Raw genomic sequence first — 18,706 nt, 5'->3', positions numbered from 1 at the left:
CACCAAAATCAGCCCTACATTGAAACAGCACAGGAGGCTGTGTTGGCAAGACATGAATTTAAAAGTTCACCAGATGGCGAACTTTTACCTTTCGTCATGATGATCATGAGGTAAACATGTTTCTCCCTTCACATTACAAATAATCCACCAAGAATGTGCATAAATATATTTTTGATGCATATATTTTAACATTTTTGGCAGATAGACAGATATTTTGTTGAACTTCTTGACCAAACTATCTGACAGGTCTCAGGCTAGTCACTGCAGACTCTCAACACCCTCCCTTTCCTAAATATGAGCGTCTGCCATCAGGGAGAAGATTAAAACAGACTGATGTTATCGTTTATCCCAACCTCTATCAAGCTGCTGAACTCCAATTGTAAATCTTAGCACAACGGAACAAAAGTGCAATAAATAAATAAACCAGCACTTTTTGCATTTTTTTCCCCTCGGGGACAATAGAGCTCAACAGTGTGGTTCTGGAAGTAAAAATCCTGTTGATTTTCTCCATAAGGATTTAGATTATCAGTCATAATGTCTAAACCATCCGAGGTAGACTGACCCCGAGCTCTGTGGTTGTGAAGCGAGCGTTTCTGCTCCTGTAGAAGCTAGAAGTCCGTATGAAATCAACCTTGTTTTAAGAAAAACGTTTTATCCGCCTATGGAGAAAAACTACACTACCCACAATCCTAAGCGTAACAGCAACGTCTCTGATTGGTCCAACTCGCTGTTACCATAGAAACGTTTACGGTAACCGCGAAACCGCGAACGGATGAAGTCTCTGATTTCTGTGCATGTTTCTGTACACGTCTCGGACCTTTTGCTTTGCCTTTTTTTTTTTTTGCCGTTTTCAAAATGTTTTTTTGTGCCGAATCAAATGTGTTATGCTCACTATTCATCTCGTAGCTGGTTGGCTCGGTTCCAGACTTAAAACTCTATATATCAGCAATTTTAGAAAACGTCAATGAAATAATTGAATGTGGGAAAACACTTGTTGTGGGCGGTCACTGTTGAGCTCTATAGAGAGCCGAAGTCCCGCCCCTTCTGGTGGACCTCATGGGACCTTAACTCAGAAAAAATATGAATGGTAGTGAACGGGAAGAAGCAAATAATTTTTTGATCCCGTTTGAATTGAGCCATGGATTACAAATATGATGTTCGTCAATTTAAAAGATAATTTTTCAACCGAAGAAAGTCTCAGTTAGCCGTAGGTTTTGTGTGAAACCGCTCAGTGGACTACATCTCCCAGTGGACTACATCTCCCGTTTCACACAATCTACCTCACCTAGCTTGACGCTCGGCTTGCTCGTTAGCTAGCTAGCTTAGCTCTGTTCCACAACACATGTAACGTTATCTCACCTGCTGTGTTTTATCCAGTCAAGTGTTTTCAGCAGAGAAGCCAAAGAACAAGCGAGATCCTCTGCTCATTAGAGTAACGTTACATCCCCGGTACCATACACAGAGACATCGTAGCTTCAGCGAGACGTCATCCATGAAGTGTGTAGTCTTTCTAATTACGTATTTTCACAGTCTTATACTTCAACAGTTTAACAATAAACTGAGAATTTCTTCATTTGAAAAATTATCTTTTAAATTGACGAACATCATATTTGTAATCCAATGGCTCAATTCAAATGGGATCAATCAAAAAATAATTATTATCTCTCCACTGACCCTCGTGTAGGTCCCATTGGCCGGAAGTAGAAGGGCGTGACTTCAGCTCTCTATAAAGTGTATTCTATCTATTTTTGTCACGTCCCCTAGGACCTAGGACCCACCTCATAAGAAATCTTACAGTTGCCTCTGTCATGTAACAGCTCAGATCTGAGAGGTTGTCCAAGGCGGAGTCCAGTCCCACACCGTGAACAGCCTGAGCCAGCAGAGAGATGCAGGCTGCATGAGCAGAGCTGAGCTCCCCAGCAGGATATCATATTGGATACTGGGAACCAGAGTGGACTGGTAAGTGCATTGCATTACAGTAACTCAGCTTTTGCTTTCTTGAATTCTTCAATGTAATAAGTGCTGCAGGAGCACACATGGTCATACAGACAGACAGACACTAAGGGTCTTTAACTAAAAATGATTTAGGACTTTAGTATCCATAATTAATTATGAAAAAACAGGAAAGGAATTAACCTCTTAAACTCTTGATTTTCATCTTTTCACATATCTCTTTAAAATTGTCTAAATTACAACAAAACCCACTGATGATAGCATCAAATATATATGTGTATATATATATATAAATATATATATATATATATATATATATATATATATATTGTAAACTATATCTGCTATTTGTGAAGCATTTTATGATGCTTATCACACAAAGAAAAATAGTAGTAAATATAGTTTCATTTAATGATTAGCGTATTTATTCAGAATGAATGTTATGCGATTTTGAAACATTTTGAATTTGTTTTCCAGGCCAGAAAAGTGTAAGTGACCCCAGCGGTGCAATCGGGCTCTAAATATTTAGTAAGTCTGTTTTCTTTGGGCCGTCTCAGTGGTTAGATTGAATAGTTTAAACTGTGATTTGTCAGTCTATAGTATGTTCAGCTGATATGTCATTAGAACTTCTATCTCTATTGTGAAGTTAGAAGAAGAGCTTTGCTAAAGCAACATGTTGCCTGTTAACTTTAGCTCCTTATAGGCTGCATTTATGTGCACCTGACACTGAAACAGGAACCTGTTCCTATTTAAATCTTCACACATTTTGACGCTAAGCTTCAAGTTTGACGGCTGATTTCTTCTCTTCTTATTCAACTGCTCAGAGGATCTTTGTCTCTTTCTGTCCTTTCAGTTCAGTCAGTCTGGTTGAACCACTGGACAGAGTTTTGTTCTCCATATACCAAACCAAATAACCCAAAAGAAAGAAAAGACCATTTAAACATAAAAAGTAGTCTTCTCAGCCATCCATCTGACTGTTGATAAAAATCTGGGACACAATACATTTCTTTTACAGTATACAGTATTTGCAATTGCAGAATAGTACTCTATAGTATATAAGCTACCAATGGGTTTCTCAGGTTTTTATATTAAAGATGCCGGCGGGCACAATGTCTCAATGATATTTTTTTTCAGCGAGATTGTGTGGATTAAGTTTACAGTGAAATGCCGTTTTTCTTCTGCATCACTGCTAAATGTGAGAGACAGGATGATTAATTTAGTAATCTTAGTGTTATCAAGTGAACTGGTTTGTGTTACACTAGAATACTCAAAATAAGATGTAAGATTAACACAGGGATTAAGTTGTTTAGTATTGAGTCCTGGCAGAAATATCCCTTTTTCATTACCACGTGAAAAAAGTCACTTGGATTTGTAATGGTGAAAATTCCAGGCACAATCACAGCACATACCATTGCCTCTGATATTATTAGCTGTTGTTTATGGTTCTATAGCACAGCTATGAACCAATCAGATTGCTTGATTTGAGCTACCTGTTTTCTAAAGGTTATATATACAGTATATACATATATTCTTCAGTTTGTTTTCTACATGGGAGAGAGGAAGAAATAAGATGGACCAATAGTATTCTGGTTAACAGAAAACATATAGCCTAATGGGCCTAAAATTTATAATTGGATGGTATTGAATGGTATGAATGATATTATGGGTTGTAATGTATCGATCCATATTTAAAATGTAGCTTGATCACACTCTGTTTCTGTTCATTCAGCCCACTACGTGGACGTTTATCGCTGCTATGGCAACAAGTGCCAGCTGGCGTTAGCCTATATTAGTAAGATTATATCATATATTTATATAATATATACTGTATATTATATTAGGGGGTAGCTGTGAGTGCTCAGGAGGTAGAGCGGATTGTCCACTAATCAGAAGATCTGCGCTTCAATCCTTGGCTCCTTCAGCCCACATGTCAAATTGTCCTTCCATCCAAGATATTGAACTCCAAGATATAAAAGAAATATCTGGGCACACAGTTCACGCACTGGTCTGTTTTTTTCTCTCAGCTGACCCCAGGGGGGATCCGTTAATTTCATTGGTTTCAAGTCTATCTTAAATCAATAGTAGTGTGGCCAGGTTGGCTCAGTTGGTAGAGCAGGCGCACATATATGGAGGTTTACTCCTCGACGCAGCAGCCGCTGGTTTGACTCCGACCTGTGGCCCTTTGCTTGCATGTCGTTCCCCCTCTCTCTCTCCTTTCATGTCTTCATTTGTCCTCTGAAAATAAAGGCCTAAAAATGCCCAAAAAATAATCTTAAAAAAAACAAACAATACTAACATGCCCATATGTGCATTGAAAGTTATTAGTGGCTGTAATTATTCCCCCAGTTCATATTAGCCTGAAGTGTTTCCTTTCAAAATCTACAGTCCTCTTCCTGTGCAAAAATATGCATTCTCAAGTTCAGTTAAAGTTACACACATTAATTGGGTATCTTCCAAAGTTACAGTCTTTTTAGTACAGAATACAGTGTTGTGTTGCTCAGCTGACTGACAGCTAAATAAGAGGGGATTTACTTTAAAGACTAACTAGACTGACTAACTTTGGAAGATATCCACTTAATTTGTAAATGTTAAAGGTGTGACGATACCTCGTTCCCACGAGATCTCACAAGATTAAACGTGACGAGATTTCTCATCGAGGTAAAGTGTCTCGGAATATCAGTACACAAGTGCAGAGCAGCAGCCTTGAAATCAGCATTAGGGATGGGCGTGATTAATCGACGATCGATAATTGATTCTTAAGAATTTCGTCGATGACGTTAATTTGTCATTGATTAAACTAATACTGGGTGCGTTGCGTAGTGTGAGTCTTGAAGCAATTAAATTAATTTCACAGTGTGGCAGCAATTAAACATTTTACCTCTCAATTTGTAAATTATAGAGTGTGGTCTAGACCTACTCTATCTATAAAGTCTCTCGAGATAACTTATGATTTGATACTATAAATAAAATTGAATTGAATTGAATTGAACCACTCGGGGGCAATATTTGACTCCATACTCGTTACCTGGCTGCGAGTTTCCGTTTTGATTTCAAAAGTAATGTGTATAAGTACAACGCGGCCACGACTCAAATGATGTAGCCTACCACTAAACAAAGTGCACCCGACCCTGGTTAATGACGGTGGCGGCCGCGGTGCATCCTGCTCTCAGTCTCAACCTAGCATCAACTCAGCGTTAGCACGGAGGAGCTGCGATGCACAACGAGCAGAGAAATGACCCATGGGACCTGCAAGTTCATTGGAACCAGCATATCACATTTCGTCACAACGTACCATCACCAGACTGGTAGAAACTCACTACAAAAAACGGAATAAGGTTCCCCGGGCTGGCCCAGTTAGCGCGGAGGTACCTGTGCATCCCGGCAACGCGGCTGTTTTCGGCGGCTGGACTGACGGTCACCAGGTAGCGGTCGCATCTGACCCCAGATCATGTCAACATGCTTATCTTTCTCAACACACATCAGTAGACTGGTGCAGAAGTTGTATCTGAGTTAGCCTACTGGTTATTTTTTATTAGGCTTTGTCCCATGCCTTGGATAGTTTTGAGTTACATTCTGTTTAAGAACGCCGACTCGCAGCTAGGTTCTGCTGCTTCAGAGCGCCGCACTGCAGCGCATATATCTATAATCTATATCTATATCTATAACCTCCAGTTTAACTGCCACAAGTTGTTCTTCTTGTAATTAAGATCTCATCGAGGAAAAACACGCTGTATTTTTGTATTTTCATTGCGTTTTTAATTTATAAAAAGTGAAATAAATAATGAATTTTAATATAAAAATATTAATGATTAATTGATAGCCCATCCCTAATCAGCATGGAAGATCTCCCGCCCATTCTCCAAAGTTGACTCCAAATTTACTTTTGCAGAGTGGAAGAAAAATTCTGCCTGTAATATCTCTCTCTCTCTCTCTCTCTCTCTCTCTTTCTCTCTCTCTCTCTCTCTCCACACACGCGTCCACAGCGTGCAGTCACTGCGGCGCGGAGACCACTCTCTTAAAATGAGTCGCGAAGCGGACTGCAAAACCTAACTTTACTTTTAATGATATTAAACAAAGAGAAATGTTCTCCATTCGTCCTGTAGCAGTCATACATCGATACTAGAGTAGCCTACTTTCTTGTTTACGGCTGCAATTAATAAAATGCAGAGGAGAAAAGAGCATGTGTCATCTGTTGAGTGTTTGATGGTAATTTATTTGAGCTTTAGAACGTAATAACTGTGAAACAATATTAAAATAAGCTTTATTTCTCTCTGTCTACTGTACAATGACTAATCCAAGTACAAAACATTTGGTCTCAACTACTGCCAGACAACTTAGTTATGTTGTAACCTCGGTTACAACATAGTGAAGAGACTCTCTCCACCGTACATATGGTATAAGTATCAGTGTAACTGTTAGTTATACAGGAGAGAAGCCAGTCATTTGAGTTTATGGCAACACTTTCAGTGCTCAGTTTTCATTTTGTGACTTTTGATTGAATAAAGGACTATTTGCCAAAGGACTATTGCGTATTGTTATAAGATACTATTGGAAAAATGGGACCTATCTTTTCAGATGATGTACCGTTGTTTCTTCTCAGGTTTCTGTCAAGAGTTTGACATCAATATCATTTGTTAGTGTGGAAGCTAATGACTGTCATATCATTATTGAAATGTTCAGTTTTTCAATTTTAAGTCCCCAGGAACAACCCAGCTTGTTATATTTCATTATCCCACCTTTTTATTCTTTCAACGAATAAGAGTAATAATAATTAGTTTTTTTTTCAATGACTTTCCATACTGTACGACAATTGTAAAATAGGAAAAGGGATGGATAAATCAACTTTAAATATGCGATTGATTTAATTTGTTTTATGTGTATTTGCTTTTTATGTTATGTTATTAGTTGATTTTTTCTATGTATTGTTATATAACTCTAAAGTGTTCAATATTAATTTTAACAATTATGTAATAGTCATATGAATAAATTGCATCTCCTTTTAATACCTATCTTAATAAGGCTAAGCTAGCAGGATAATTTGCTAAGCGAAGTTGTGAGCTTGGTTTATTGCTCTGCATATGAGCCACTTTTAACTGCAGCAGCTAATGTTAGCTAGTTAATTCAGAATTACCTCGGCTGCGTTTTGATTCTAAAGCTGTTCCTCAGAAGAAAACACACAAGTCTGTGAAGAGCAAAAAGACAGAGAGCCTCTTTCACTGTTCAAGCAAATAGGAGGAGCTAGCTAACAGCAACAGCCACTTGGTCGATTGAGAATACCATTTGCATTGTTGGTGCTCTAGCTAACAAGCGCTAACATTAACTGGGTTTTTTAATAAGCAATTGTTTAGCTAGCTAGTTTAAGAGAAAGATGAGAGGGTGGTGACAATGAAACGTGATATGAAATGTTTTATCATTTAATAAAAAGTGACAATTGAATTGTCATTGGGAAAATGCTATTATGGAATAAAAAGTGTATCCAGTAAACTGTTATTTTGAAAATTAATGTTAAAATAACATTTCATAGTTTTAATAATTTCTTCAGTTATTTCACGAATGTATTCATATGATTACTTATTTCAATTCAGTTAAATTTTATTTATAGTATCAAATCATAACAAGAATTATCTCAAGATACTTTACAGGTAGAGTAGGTCTAGACCACACTCGATTATTTATTTATAATTAAGACCCAACAATTCCAGTAATTCCCCCAAGAGCAAGCATTTAGTGCGACAGTGGCAATGAAAAACTTCCTTTTAGGGAGAAACCTGGGACAGACCCAGGCTCTTGGTAGGCGGTGTCTGACGGTGCCGGTTGGGGGTGTGATGAACAGTGGCAATAATAGTCACAATAAAGATAATAGAACTATGACTAGAAATAGTAGTTCTAGTAGTTCATGGCGTAGCAGGGCACTGCAGGCCGTTAACTGGGTGTAGAAGGGCACTGCGGGGCATAGCAGGACGTAGCAGGGCATAGCAGGGCGTAGCAGGACGTAGCAGGGCACTGCAGAGCGTAACAGGGTGTAGCAGGGCATTGCAGGGTTTGGAGCAGGACCACGGCGACAGCTGCAGCCATGATTTAGGTGCCACCCTAATCCAAGGAAAACTGCTAGGTGAAAAAAAACATAAGGACTCCGGGGAATAAACTCCCCAGAGCTTAGTTAGTAACAAGCATTTCTGGGACATGGATGCACACAGATGGAAAGAGAGAGGAGAGAGAGGCTCAGTGTGTCAAAGGAAGTCTAAAACTATAACAGCATAGTTAAGAGCTGGTGCAAGGCAAACCTGAGCCAGTTCTATAAGGGTTGGTAGATGAATCTGATGACGAAGAGAAGCAGAGAAGAGAAGGGGTGCCGTGTCTGGATCTATACACCCTCCCCCGCCGGTCTAGGCGAACGCTGCAACTCCTCACTCCCTAACTATAAGCTTTATCAAAGATGAGAGTTTTAAGTTTACAGACGGTGTCTACCTCCCGAACCCAGACTGGGAGCTGGTTCCACAGGAGAGGAGCCTGATAGCTAAATGCTCTGGCTCCCATTCTACTTCTAGAGACTCTAGGAACCACAAGTAACTCTGCATTCTGGGAATGCAGTGCTCTAGTGGGACAATAAGGTACTATGAGCTCTTCAAGATATGAAGGTGCTTGACCAGTTCCAGCTTTGTAGGTCAGGAGAAGGATTTTAAATTCAATCCTGGATTTTACAGGAAGCCAATGCAGAGAAGCTAATACAGGAGAAATATGATCTCTTTTCTTAGTTCTTGTCAGAACACGCGCTGCAGCATTCTGGATTAGCTGGAGAGTTTTAAGGGACTTATTTGAGCAACCTGATAGTAAGGAATTACAGTAGTCCAGCCTGGAAGTAACGAATGCAAGGACTATTTTTTCAGCATTGTTTTGAGACAGGATGTGCCTAATTTTGGCAATGTTACGAAGGTGAAAAAAGGCTGTTATAGGATATATCCTGATCATATATCATATCATATCAATAACTCCTTCTGACAGTAGTGCTGGAGGCCAGGGCAATACCCTCCAGAGTAGCTATATCTTTAGATAATGAGGTTCGGAGGTGTTTAGGGCCCAGCACAATAACTTCAGTTTTGTCTGAGTTTAACATCAGAAAATTGTAGGTCATCCATGATTTTATATCTTTCATGCATGCTTGAAGTTTAGCTAACTGACTGGTTTCGTCTGGCTTGATTGATAGGTATAATTGGGTGTCATCCGCATAACAGTGAAAGTTAATTGAGTGTTTCCTAATAATTCATGAAGTCTCTTATTTAATATTGAACACTTACGGGTTCCATATTGTTTAATGTGTGTACATTTATTCGTGTAGGAATGTAGCCCTTCAGAAAACCTTTCTCTTCTCCTATATTATACATCAGTGCTGAAGGCACGGATTGAAGACATTTTTCGAGGAAATATGATGGTTCTGGCTTTAATTAGTACAGCCTGTATTAGTAATGTCATCTATTCTTTACAGGCTATGCTAATCTATGCCAGAATCAGCAATGCAATGGAAGTTGAGGATTGAACTGGATAAAGCATGTTTAGATCATTTTCATCATGAAAGAAAATGGAGCTACAAAGGTCTGCAGCAATAAACCCGTCGAAGTGTGAAGTTGGATCGGTTGAACAGATATGTACGTTCACACAAATGAACACACCGCTCTCCAATTATAGTGGTGGGATATGGAACAGGTGAAAACATCTGTCAGCTAGAGGCAGCATTATTCAGACAGACTGAGGAGGTGCCAGTGTGGACAGTGGGACTCAAGGATACAAGGAAGAGCCTCTACATGGTGATGATGATGCTGTGATCAGTGGCAATTGGTGACTGTGCAAGAAACTAAATAAAACAGAAAAAGAACAGATGGAAAACTTAAGAGATAAAAGATTGATATTGTAACTGATACAGTAGTCTATAGCCACAACGTTCCACTTCCGGGATTTCTCCGTTGTCGACATATTTCTTTTTTTCTTTTTTTTTCGTCCGGATGTCCTATACCTTCCTCTTTCTTTGTGTTGCTGTTCTAAACTCTGGTGGATTTATGAGAACTATGATTAGACCTAACTGCTCCTCAGATCTCTGCAGGGTAGCTATCTAGACTATCTGTCCAATCAGAGTTTTCTGTTGCACGACTAAAACTTTTGAGCGTCCACATGTTCCACCAAAACAAGTTTCTTCCCGAGGCTATTTTGCAGTGGCACGTGGCTCTGTCCGGTGCCCAAGATGATTGTGATTGGTTTAAAGAAATGCCAATTAAGCAGAGCATGTTTTCTCCCATCCCGGAATGCTGTGTGGACTAGCCAGACTACGGATACAGTAAATGTTAAATCCATGGTCCAAATGTGAAATGTTCTAAAAGTTTAGGAAGATAAAAATGTGTAAAAACTTTATTGGCATTCATTTGGGCTGGTGTGAAAGCTGACAAACAAACCCTGGTGCTGACTTAACAAGTGGACATTTGTGGTGTGAAAGGAGAGTAGATGAACCCCATAATTGTGTGACAATAGATATATTATTTTAGAATATATAATTATAAGCTAAACTACTATAAAATCCATCTGATCACAGTCTCAACTTTGTTTCAATTGTCTGTACAATAGTAATAATTGACTGGATGGCCTTCAGTGAAAGCTATTCAGTGAACTATATGATTTTGCATTTTGGATTTTTTACTATAGGCTACATTTTCATGATTTTTTAAATCTTGGTTATTTACCATTGACATTTACCTTGTAACAACTGAGCACGGTGTCATTTTAGTCAGTAGTACATTCACCACTTCAGTGACATTTGTTGTGGAATTAATGAGAAGCGAGAAAGAAAAACCTGAATCCTAACCGTAGCTACATAGCTATATGTGCAATTTTTGTTGTGCAATGACAATAAAGCTGAACCTACTGTGAATAAAAAGTATGGATTCTTTATTTGTTAGTTTTTGAGTAATCCAATTCACAAGCAAATACCATGAAACCCTAACAGAGCAACAGTCAGTCTTCCTGCCATCTCCAGATCACGTTTCCCAGCCCCTTGTTAACCCTGCAGTATATATACTGACCCACTTCCACTCGTTCCCTGATAGATTGTCTATTGTGTTTCCCTGCCTTAGTATTTTTTCCACAGCTTGTTTTTCAGTCTGCCTTTTTGGACCCTTTGGCTGTCTCTAAGACCCAGCTCGGATTTGTTTGTATAGACTGCATAAATATTTGCCCCAGATCTTGTGTTTCTGCTTGTTGCTGACACCAGCTATGCATGTGTGTTTTGGTCTGTATTCCCTGCATACGTGCCTTGTCAAAGGTGTCAAGAAATTACTCAGTTGTCTCATTTTTTTAGAAGTATTAATTAATTTTAATTAACATTAATCTGCCACTGTCTGTGGACTACCTTTTATTTTATCAATTGTTTTTTTTATTTTGTATATCAGCGCTCTTTATTTGTTTTGCCTCAGATTTGTTCCATTAAAGTTTCATTCCCTAAGAGAGAGATTAGGCCTTGATGCTGATGCTGACTTGATGCATTGTCATCTGTTAGTGTCATAGAGTTAGACAGCCTTGATGCACACACTATTATATACATGCTTGTTTCTGTTGTCTTTTTACCTTTCATGCAGACTGACCTTATTTTTTACAGCCCATGAGACAGACACCTTGATGGTCGCTCACTAGTTCTTAAATATACCTTCCTCTGGTACCAAGGAGGAAAATGTGTGAAGATAGACAACCTACAGTAGGTGGGGTTTCTGTGGCAATAATTGGTGGGAAATGTCATAAATAAGGACATTGTGCCTCCATATGAGTACAAATTCTTTTTAAATTGCTTCTTACGTCTAAGTTTGTGCTATAACCACATTTTTCATGAGAACGAGTGTGACAAGGTGACGTGTCACAGTATTTTGAACATAAAACAGATCCATTTGATGAACAGCAAAAATAAATCTATTGTCTCATATATTTTTTATCCGTAGACAACAGGATGATTAACAAAGATGGTTGTAGCTTGGTGCTAATAACAACTGTATCAAAACCTGCACTGGCTGCCATTGATAAGCACTCAGCATACATTGTATCCCTGTGGCTACAGCACCGTTTGCTCTGAATTAACACAATCTGCCTAGTGATAGTAACGTGTTTTCAAAACTGTTAAAATAGTAACTTTATTTTTGTATGAAATAACTCTACTTTTTTTTTTAAACGAGCATTTTTTTTTTTATAAATTAGAAATAATTAAGTTAAGCATTATCCTTCATTTATCCATCTGGAATTCTATTCTATTTCTATTTTTTCTTAAAGATGTCCTTTGGTCATCATGAACCTGACCTCCAGCTCTGATGGTTTCCACTTTCTTACCAATAGTCCTGGTATGAGAGATGAGCCTGATACTACCATCATAGGTGAGCTGTCCATCTTACACTGCATTACAGCACTTTGTATTTTGTACTTTATAACAACTAACGCATGCAAATGTTGTTATATATGAGTTTTGTGCATATGTTTAAATCATATTCTTAAAAGCATTCAAAAGTTTATGTTGTAAGAATACATAAATGAAACAAAATTTACTATACATAAAAAAAGTAAATTAAATGGATAAGAATTTTTTTTTAAATGGATTTGAAAGGCTCTCTATGATAAGTCAAAGGTTGCTGAGATAATGCAGATGTAAACGCTTGATAAAAGGTTTTAGACTTCTGTAGGAAATTCTTTCTGATTCTCGGGGATAGTAATTGTAGACTATCCAAATCAGCCTTTTACAAATTCCATAAGACACACGACATGTGAGGTGGTGCCTTGAATTGTGGCTTAATAAAAAAAGTATGTTTCTCCAGGTGGCTCTTACCAGGAGTTGGCCATATTATCTGACAATGGTGGTGGGTGGAAGCAGCATAATGTTAGTCATGTCTCATGGCAAGGAGGAAACTTCACTGATTCACCAGTTAACAGGACATTATTGCTGCCAGCAGAGGAGTTTGACCCTTTAGGAGGACATACTATCTTACAGGTAACAATCAGCTGTGATTTTACTAAAACATAACAGTTGTATTTTTTTTTCTCATTTTATCAGTTAAGGTTAGTGGGTTGGTGCTTTGGTGACACTGTGATATTGAATAAGCCAAAACAACAAACCATTAATGACCTTTTCTTTCAAGTTTTAGACGTGTAAATGTTAGTATTTGATATCTCATATTGCTTACTGCTACAGTGTTTGACACCTAAATGGGCAGACATAAGATGTGTACACTGCAGTTTGCAGCAGTCCAGAACAAAGCAGGCAGAGTAGTTTTGTGGCCTCACTGTAAATTCCATGGCTTCAGTAGCGAGACATTTTTACCGCCAGACAAACATTTAGCTGTGCTCTTCACATGACTGCTCCAAAAGCTCCAGGGAATTTATGGCTCATTTGAACCGGGGGTTTATAGTTGGTGTTCCAAGGAAAACTTTGCATTTATGGAAAGCTATGAAACTTGTCTAAATTAATAAATGACTTGAGTCTTTCTGTGTTATACAAGTACTTCCATAAGTAGGGTTGGGTATCGTTTTTTTTTTTTTTCGATTCCGGTGCTAAATCGATACTTTTAAAACGGTGCCGGTGCCTAAACGGTGCCTGAATCGGTACTTTTCAATGAAGTTAAAAAAAAAAAGAAGATGAAAAGAAATAAGGGTAATAAACAACAGTCAGTGACTTGTTTATTGCTAAGGCCATGGTCAAAATTAAAGATTTAATAATAATGTAATAACTATAACAATAACAATAACTTATTTCACCAGTAAATTGCTGTTGAACCCCAGATGGGAAAAGGGTATTTTACAATTACTGTGAATGCACCACGAGGCAAACTTTTTTAAGTGAATGCACCGTCTGTGTTGTTTAATTCCGACAACGGCAGCTGCAAGTGAACGCACCGTCTGTGTTGTTTAATTCCAACAACGGCAGCTGCGAGTGAACGCACCGTCTGTGTTGTTTAATTCCGACAACGGCAGCTGCAAGTGAACGCACCGTCTGTGTTGTTTAATTCCGACCATATAAACATACTGTATATCTATGAATTGCGACAACGGCAGCTGCTGCTGCGCTGCAGTGCAGACTGTTACATCCCGCTGTTGAAGTCCTCCACAGTGAAATACAGTCACACTTCACACTGTTTAACGTTAGCTGTCAGCATTTTACCGGTGTTTAATCCAGCTGCTAGCTAAAGGTAGGCTAACGTTACATTCAATTCAATTCAATTCAATTTTATTTATAGTATCAAATCATAACATAAGTTATCTCGAGACACTTTACAGATAGAGTAGGTCTAGACCACACTCTATAATTTACAAAGCCCCAACAATTCCAACAATTCCAGTAATTCCCTCAAGAGCAAGCAGTGCGACAGTGGCGAGGAAAAACTCCCTCTTGGGAAGAAACCTCGGACAGACCCAGTCTCTTGGTAGGCGGTGTCTGACGAGCGGCGGTTAGGGTGTGATGAACAGTGGCGATAGTAGTCACATTAATAATGGAACAGTGACTGGATGTAGCGGGAAGCTGCAGGGTTCAGCAGGACGCAGCATGACATTGCAGGGCATCGCTGAGCTCAGCAGGGAGTGCAGCAGGACCACGGAGACAGCTGCAACCAGGGTCTTGGTGCCAACGTTCTCCAAGGAAATACGCTGGGGGAAAAAAAAGCATAAGGACTCCGGGGAGTAAACTCCCCAGAAGCTAGGATTAGTAACAAGCATTTCTGGGACGGGCTGCACACAAATAGTAATAGTAATAGTAACAGTAATAGAAACAGTAATAGAAAGGGAGAGGAGAGAGCAGCTCAGTGTGTCAAAGGAAGGAAGTCCCCCGGCAGTCTAGGACTATAACAGCGTAACTATAACAGGTAACTAAGAGAGACAGGTCATAAGGAGAGGTAGCTTTTTCGGGCTTACATGCTGTCAGTTGTAGTGTAAAGTCAAGCACCGAAATGAGGCACCAAAACTTTCGTTCTTATTCGGTCTCGTTACTACCGTTTACGTCGGCACCGGTTCCCTATTGGCACCGAGTTTCGGTACCCAACCCTATCCATAAGTCTGCTTACAGTTTAGTCATCCATCCTTCCATCCATTCTTATTAAAACAAGCTAATGTCTAATAAGAGAAAGATAAAAATCGTCAAAAGCTGACTGTAGATTAACAGATGTATCTATGGTATATACAACAGCATAATCTGCATACAAAAGTAGTGTGAGCGGCAGAAATTAATTAGATACATGATTTATATAAACGATAAATTGAAGATGACCCAGTATAGAACCTTGTGGGATGCCTATAGCAACTTTAACAGCACTTGATTTGAAACTACTTCTTAAGTTCTTCCTGACAGGTAGTCAATGAAATCATTGATTGTGATAATAAACCTAAAAAGGATAGCTTTAAAAAATAATAGTGCAGCAGTCGCTATAACACAATCAGTAAGTTTATCTTAAACTTTGTAATGCACCACCCTCTTTGATTTTGTCTCTTCTTACCTCTTCATCTTCAGGTCATCATAATTGTCTTCCTCACTGGATCGCTTTCTCTTCTCACTGTTGTTGGCAACATCCTAGTGTTGGTGTCATTCAAGATCAATAAGGCACTGAAGACAGTGAACAACTACTACCTGCTAAGCCTAGCATTTGCTGACCTTACAATTGGCACACTTTCAATGAACCTGTATACCACCTACCTCATAATGGACCAGTGGGCTCTGGGGCCAGTGATCTGTGACTTGTGGCTTGCAATAGACTATGTGGCTAGTAACGCCTCAGTCATGAACCTGCTTGTTATCAGCTTTGACAGGTAACACCACATGATACATTTAGCACATTTTATGTTAAGAATGGGTTATTCTAATTGCTTAGCAGAGGTTATTTTCTGATGAACAGCATTGTGATTTTGAATGGGTCAGAGTATCCGAATCATAAAAAGCATATATTTACATGTGGTATCATGATGATATAATGTTGTGAGCCATGGAAAGCAGGACATATTTAAAGTCCCCATTGTGGAATTTAAATATTTCTGACTCCGGTGACTCTTACTGATATACTATCAAGAGAGACAATGTGGTGGAATGTAATGCACAGCTAAAATGCCGTCACTCTGTATGTGTACAGTTGCCTACTTTCATTCTGTGTTCTCTTAGGTATTTCTCTGTTACCAGACCTTTGACATACCGGGCCAAGCGTACAACAAAGCGAGCAATGACCATGATTGGATTGGCCTGGTCAATCTCTTTCATTCTCTGGGCCCCAGCCATCCTGTTCTGGCAGTACATTGTGGGTGAGCGGACAGTCCAGCCCAATGAGTGCTACATCCAGTTCCTGTCCGAGCCCATCATTACATTCTGCACTGCTATAGCTGCGTTCTACTTGCCAGTAACTATTATGGCATTCCTGTTTTGGAAGATCTATCAGGAGACAGAGAAGCGTGTTAAAGATATGGAAGGTCTCAAGGGATCTGGGTCAGGTAACCGCCCAAGCCAGGCTCAGAATCAAGGAAGTGGTAGTGGAAAAGCTGGTGGAGAATGTGCAACTAAGAGCCAGAAGGATTCGTCAGCCATGCAGCGCCAAATGAGCTCTCAAAGCTGCAGCAGCTATGAACTAAATCAGCTGGCTTCAGAGAAGAAAAACAAGGACAATGTCAGCATACAAGGAGGAACGGGAAGCAGAAGGAGGTGTGGCGCATTCTGCTTCCAGTTTTCATCACTGCTGCCAGGTCACCATGCATCCAAGAGGTCCGTCAACACCACGACAACTACAGTGGGTGAAGCAGAGCAGAGCAGCTGTGACAGCTTTAACAACAATGAAGTTGGAGCCTCTGGGGACCAGTCGGGTTCAGAGGATGAAGCTGACGGTGCAGACCCATCAAAATCTCCAACAGGTTGGACATAACAGTACTAAGTGGTCATGTTTGCATGATATATATAACAAATAATACAAATATACAAATTGCCTTATCTATCTATCTATCTATCTATCTAGATGGTAAAAAATCTAGAAAGGTGAAAAACAACAAAGATAAAGGATCATCATCTTCCAAAAGTCGAAAAGGTTCACAATCAAACCCTGTCACCTCATCACCCGCCGACCAATCACCTGCAGCCATCACCATGAAGGATGCAGCGATGGCCAAACGCTTCGCCTCTAAGGCCAAGACAGAGGTCAGCAAGCGTAAGAATGAAAAAAAGGCAAATGAAAAGAAAGCAGCACGGACACTCAGTGCCATCCTCTTCGTCTTCATCATGACGTGGCTACCATACAATATCATGGTGTTGGTCAACACTTTCTGTCAGGACTGTATTCCCGAAACTCTGTGGGCACTGGGCTACTGGTTGTGTTACGTTAACAGCACAATCAACCCAATGTGCTATGCCCTGTGTAACAAGACCTTCCGGACAACTTTCAGGGATATCTTGATGTGCCAGTGGGATCAAAAGAAGAACAATCCTCATTTTCAACAGAGGAAGGCTGTGGCTTTCAAGAAAAAAGACGCAATGTAGAATATAGTGGCAAATTATTGATAGTTATGTCTTTCAAAGATGTATTTCCTTATCTATATTCAGATTTGGAATGCCATATACAAGCCTTCTATTTCAGGGAAAAGATGCTGAACAGAATTTTGCAAACCAAAACTAATTCTACAGGATTTCTTTTCAAGCTAGCAGTGGGGCCAAAGGCTGGTCCATTAGTCTGACCCAATTTGGACTATTCATGGTCCCAGAGCATAGAGGTTAAGCCGAACAACTGTGATATAGCTGTGATATAATCACAACATACCACAGCCGTGAGCTGTTTCGTATTATAAAACACTATGTATGGCAATATAAAAGTCATAGTCACATTCTAATTTCAATAGATAGATAAATAATCATATTCACAATAAAATAGGCTCTCCTGGGCTGGCTGGCTGCCTGCACATACTGAGGCAGTTGCTATGGATAAGGTAACGTTAGCCTACACTAGCAGCTAGCTAGTGTGGGCTTAGTTTAGATTCACCAAAGTTACACAATAACACAAACAAACTAAAGATCGAGGCAGTGCTAGACCAGCAACTAACTGGTCAAGGCAGTAGTTAAGCAGCAACTCCTGTGTTTTGCGAGGTAAATTGATTGTTTTTGCCAATGGAGTCTGGTGGCTTTTAAGAAAGCATAGATAACGGCTTCAGGTCTCTGCCGGAAAGGGCTGTCTAAAGGAAAGGTAAAGCGCTGAAAATATTTTACATATAGCATACACTTAAAGGGTAACTTTGCCGATTTTCTGTGTCATGGCTGAGTGATACTTATTGCGCAAAGGAATTATAAGTCATAGCTGTGGTATGTGGTTACTATATAACAGCTATGAACCAATCATCATTGCTTGATTTGAGCTAACTGTTTGATATTTGCCAATAAATTGGTGATCCATTCGGCTTTTTCACATTGACCAGCATTTTCACCAATGACGCCTTCGGTAAGACACTGATGCTGAATTTTGATGATGTTTGCTGTGGAGATTCATGGTCTCCAGAGTCTGGGAGATCTCTGCTCCCAGACGATGAGCCAAATACTGATACGGCAGCAAGGTTTTTTTGTATTTTCTTTTCTTCTAACATATTATATTGTGGGGAATAATGAAAAAACGCATAGCTTGTGGAGCTAGCAGGGCTTTTTACTTTGACTTTTCAGATACAAATATAAGCATAGATGTATTTATTATATGCTCTATTAATAGAATAATGTAGGCTAATTATAATTTGGTGTAATGGA

General features: G+C 39.3%; 1 protein-coding gene across 2 annotated transcripts; it reads left to right on the top strand.

Annotated features, from left to right (window-relative positions):
* The first annotated feature begins 1,771 nt into the window (after window positions 1-1,771).
* LOC120551472 (muscarinic acetylcholine receptor M1-like) lies at window positions 1,772-18,366 on the top strand. 2 transcript variants are annotated; one of them, XM_039788938.1, is made up of 7 exons: window positions 1,772-1,959; window positions 2,431-2,481; window positions 12,250-12,350; window positions 12,786-12,958; window positions 15,464-15,759; window positions 16,106-16,842; window positions 16,944-18,366. In XM_039788938.1, exons 3-7 carry the CDS (start codon window positions 12,266-12,268, stop codon window positions 17,459-17,461), a joined length of 1,809 nt encoding a protein of 602 aa, XP_039644872.1. In that variant the 5' UTR covers window positions 1,772-1,959; window positions 2,431-2,481; window positions 12,250-12,265; the 3' UTR covers window positions 17,462-18,366. The 2 variants fall into 2 exon arrangements, with proteins under 2 accessions (XP_039644872.1, XP_039644871.1); XM_039788937.1 differs by lacking the exon at window positions 2,431-2,481.
* Window positions 18,367-18,706: the final 340 nt, after the last annotated feature.

This window comes from Perca fluviatilis, chromosome 21 (genome assembly GCF_010015445.1).
Source record: "Perca fluviatilis chromosome 21, GENO_Pfluv_1.0, whole genome shotgun sequence".
NCBI lineage: Eukaryota > Metazoa > Chordata > Actinopteri > Perciformes > Percidae > Perca > Perca fluviatilis.
This window is presented reverse-complemented; position numbering and strand designations above follow the sequence as displayed.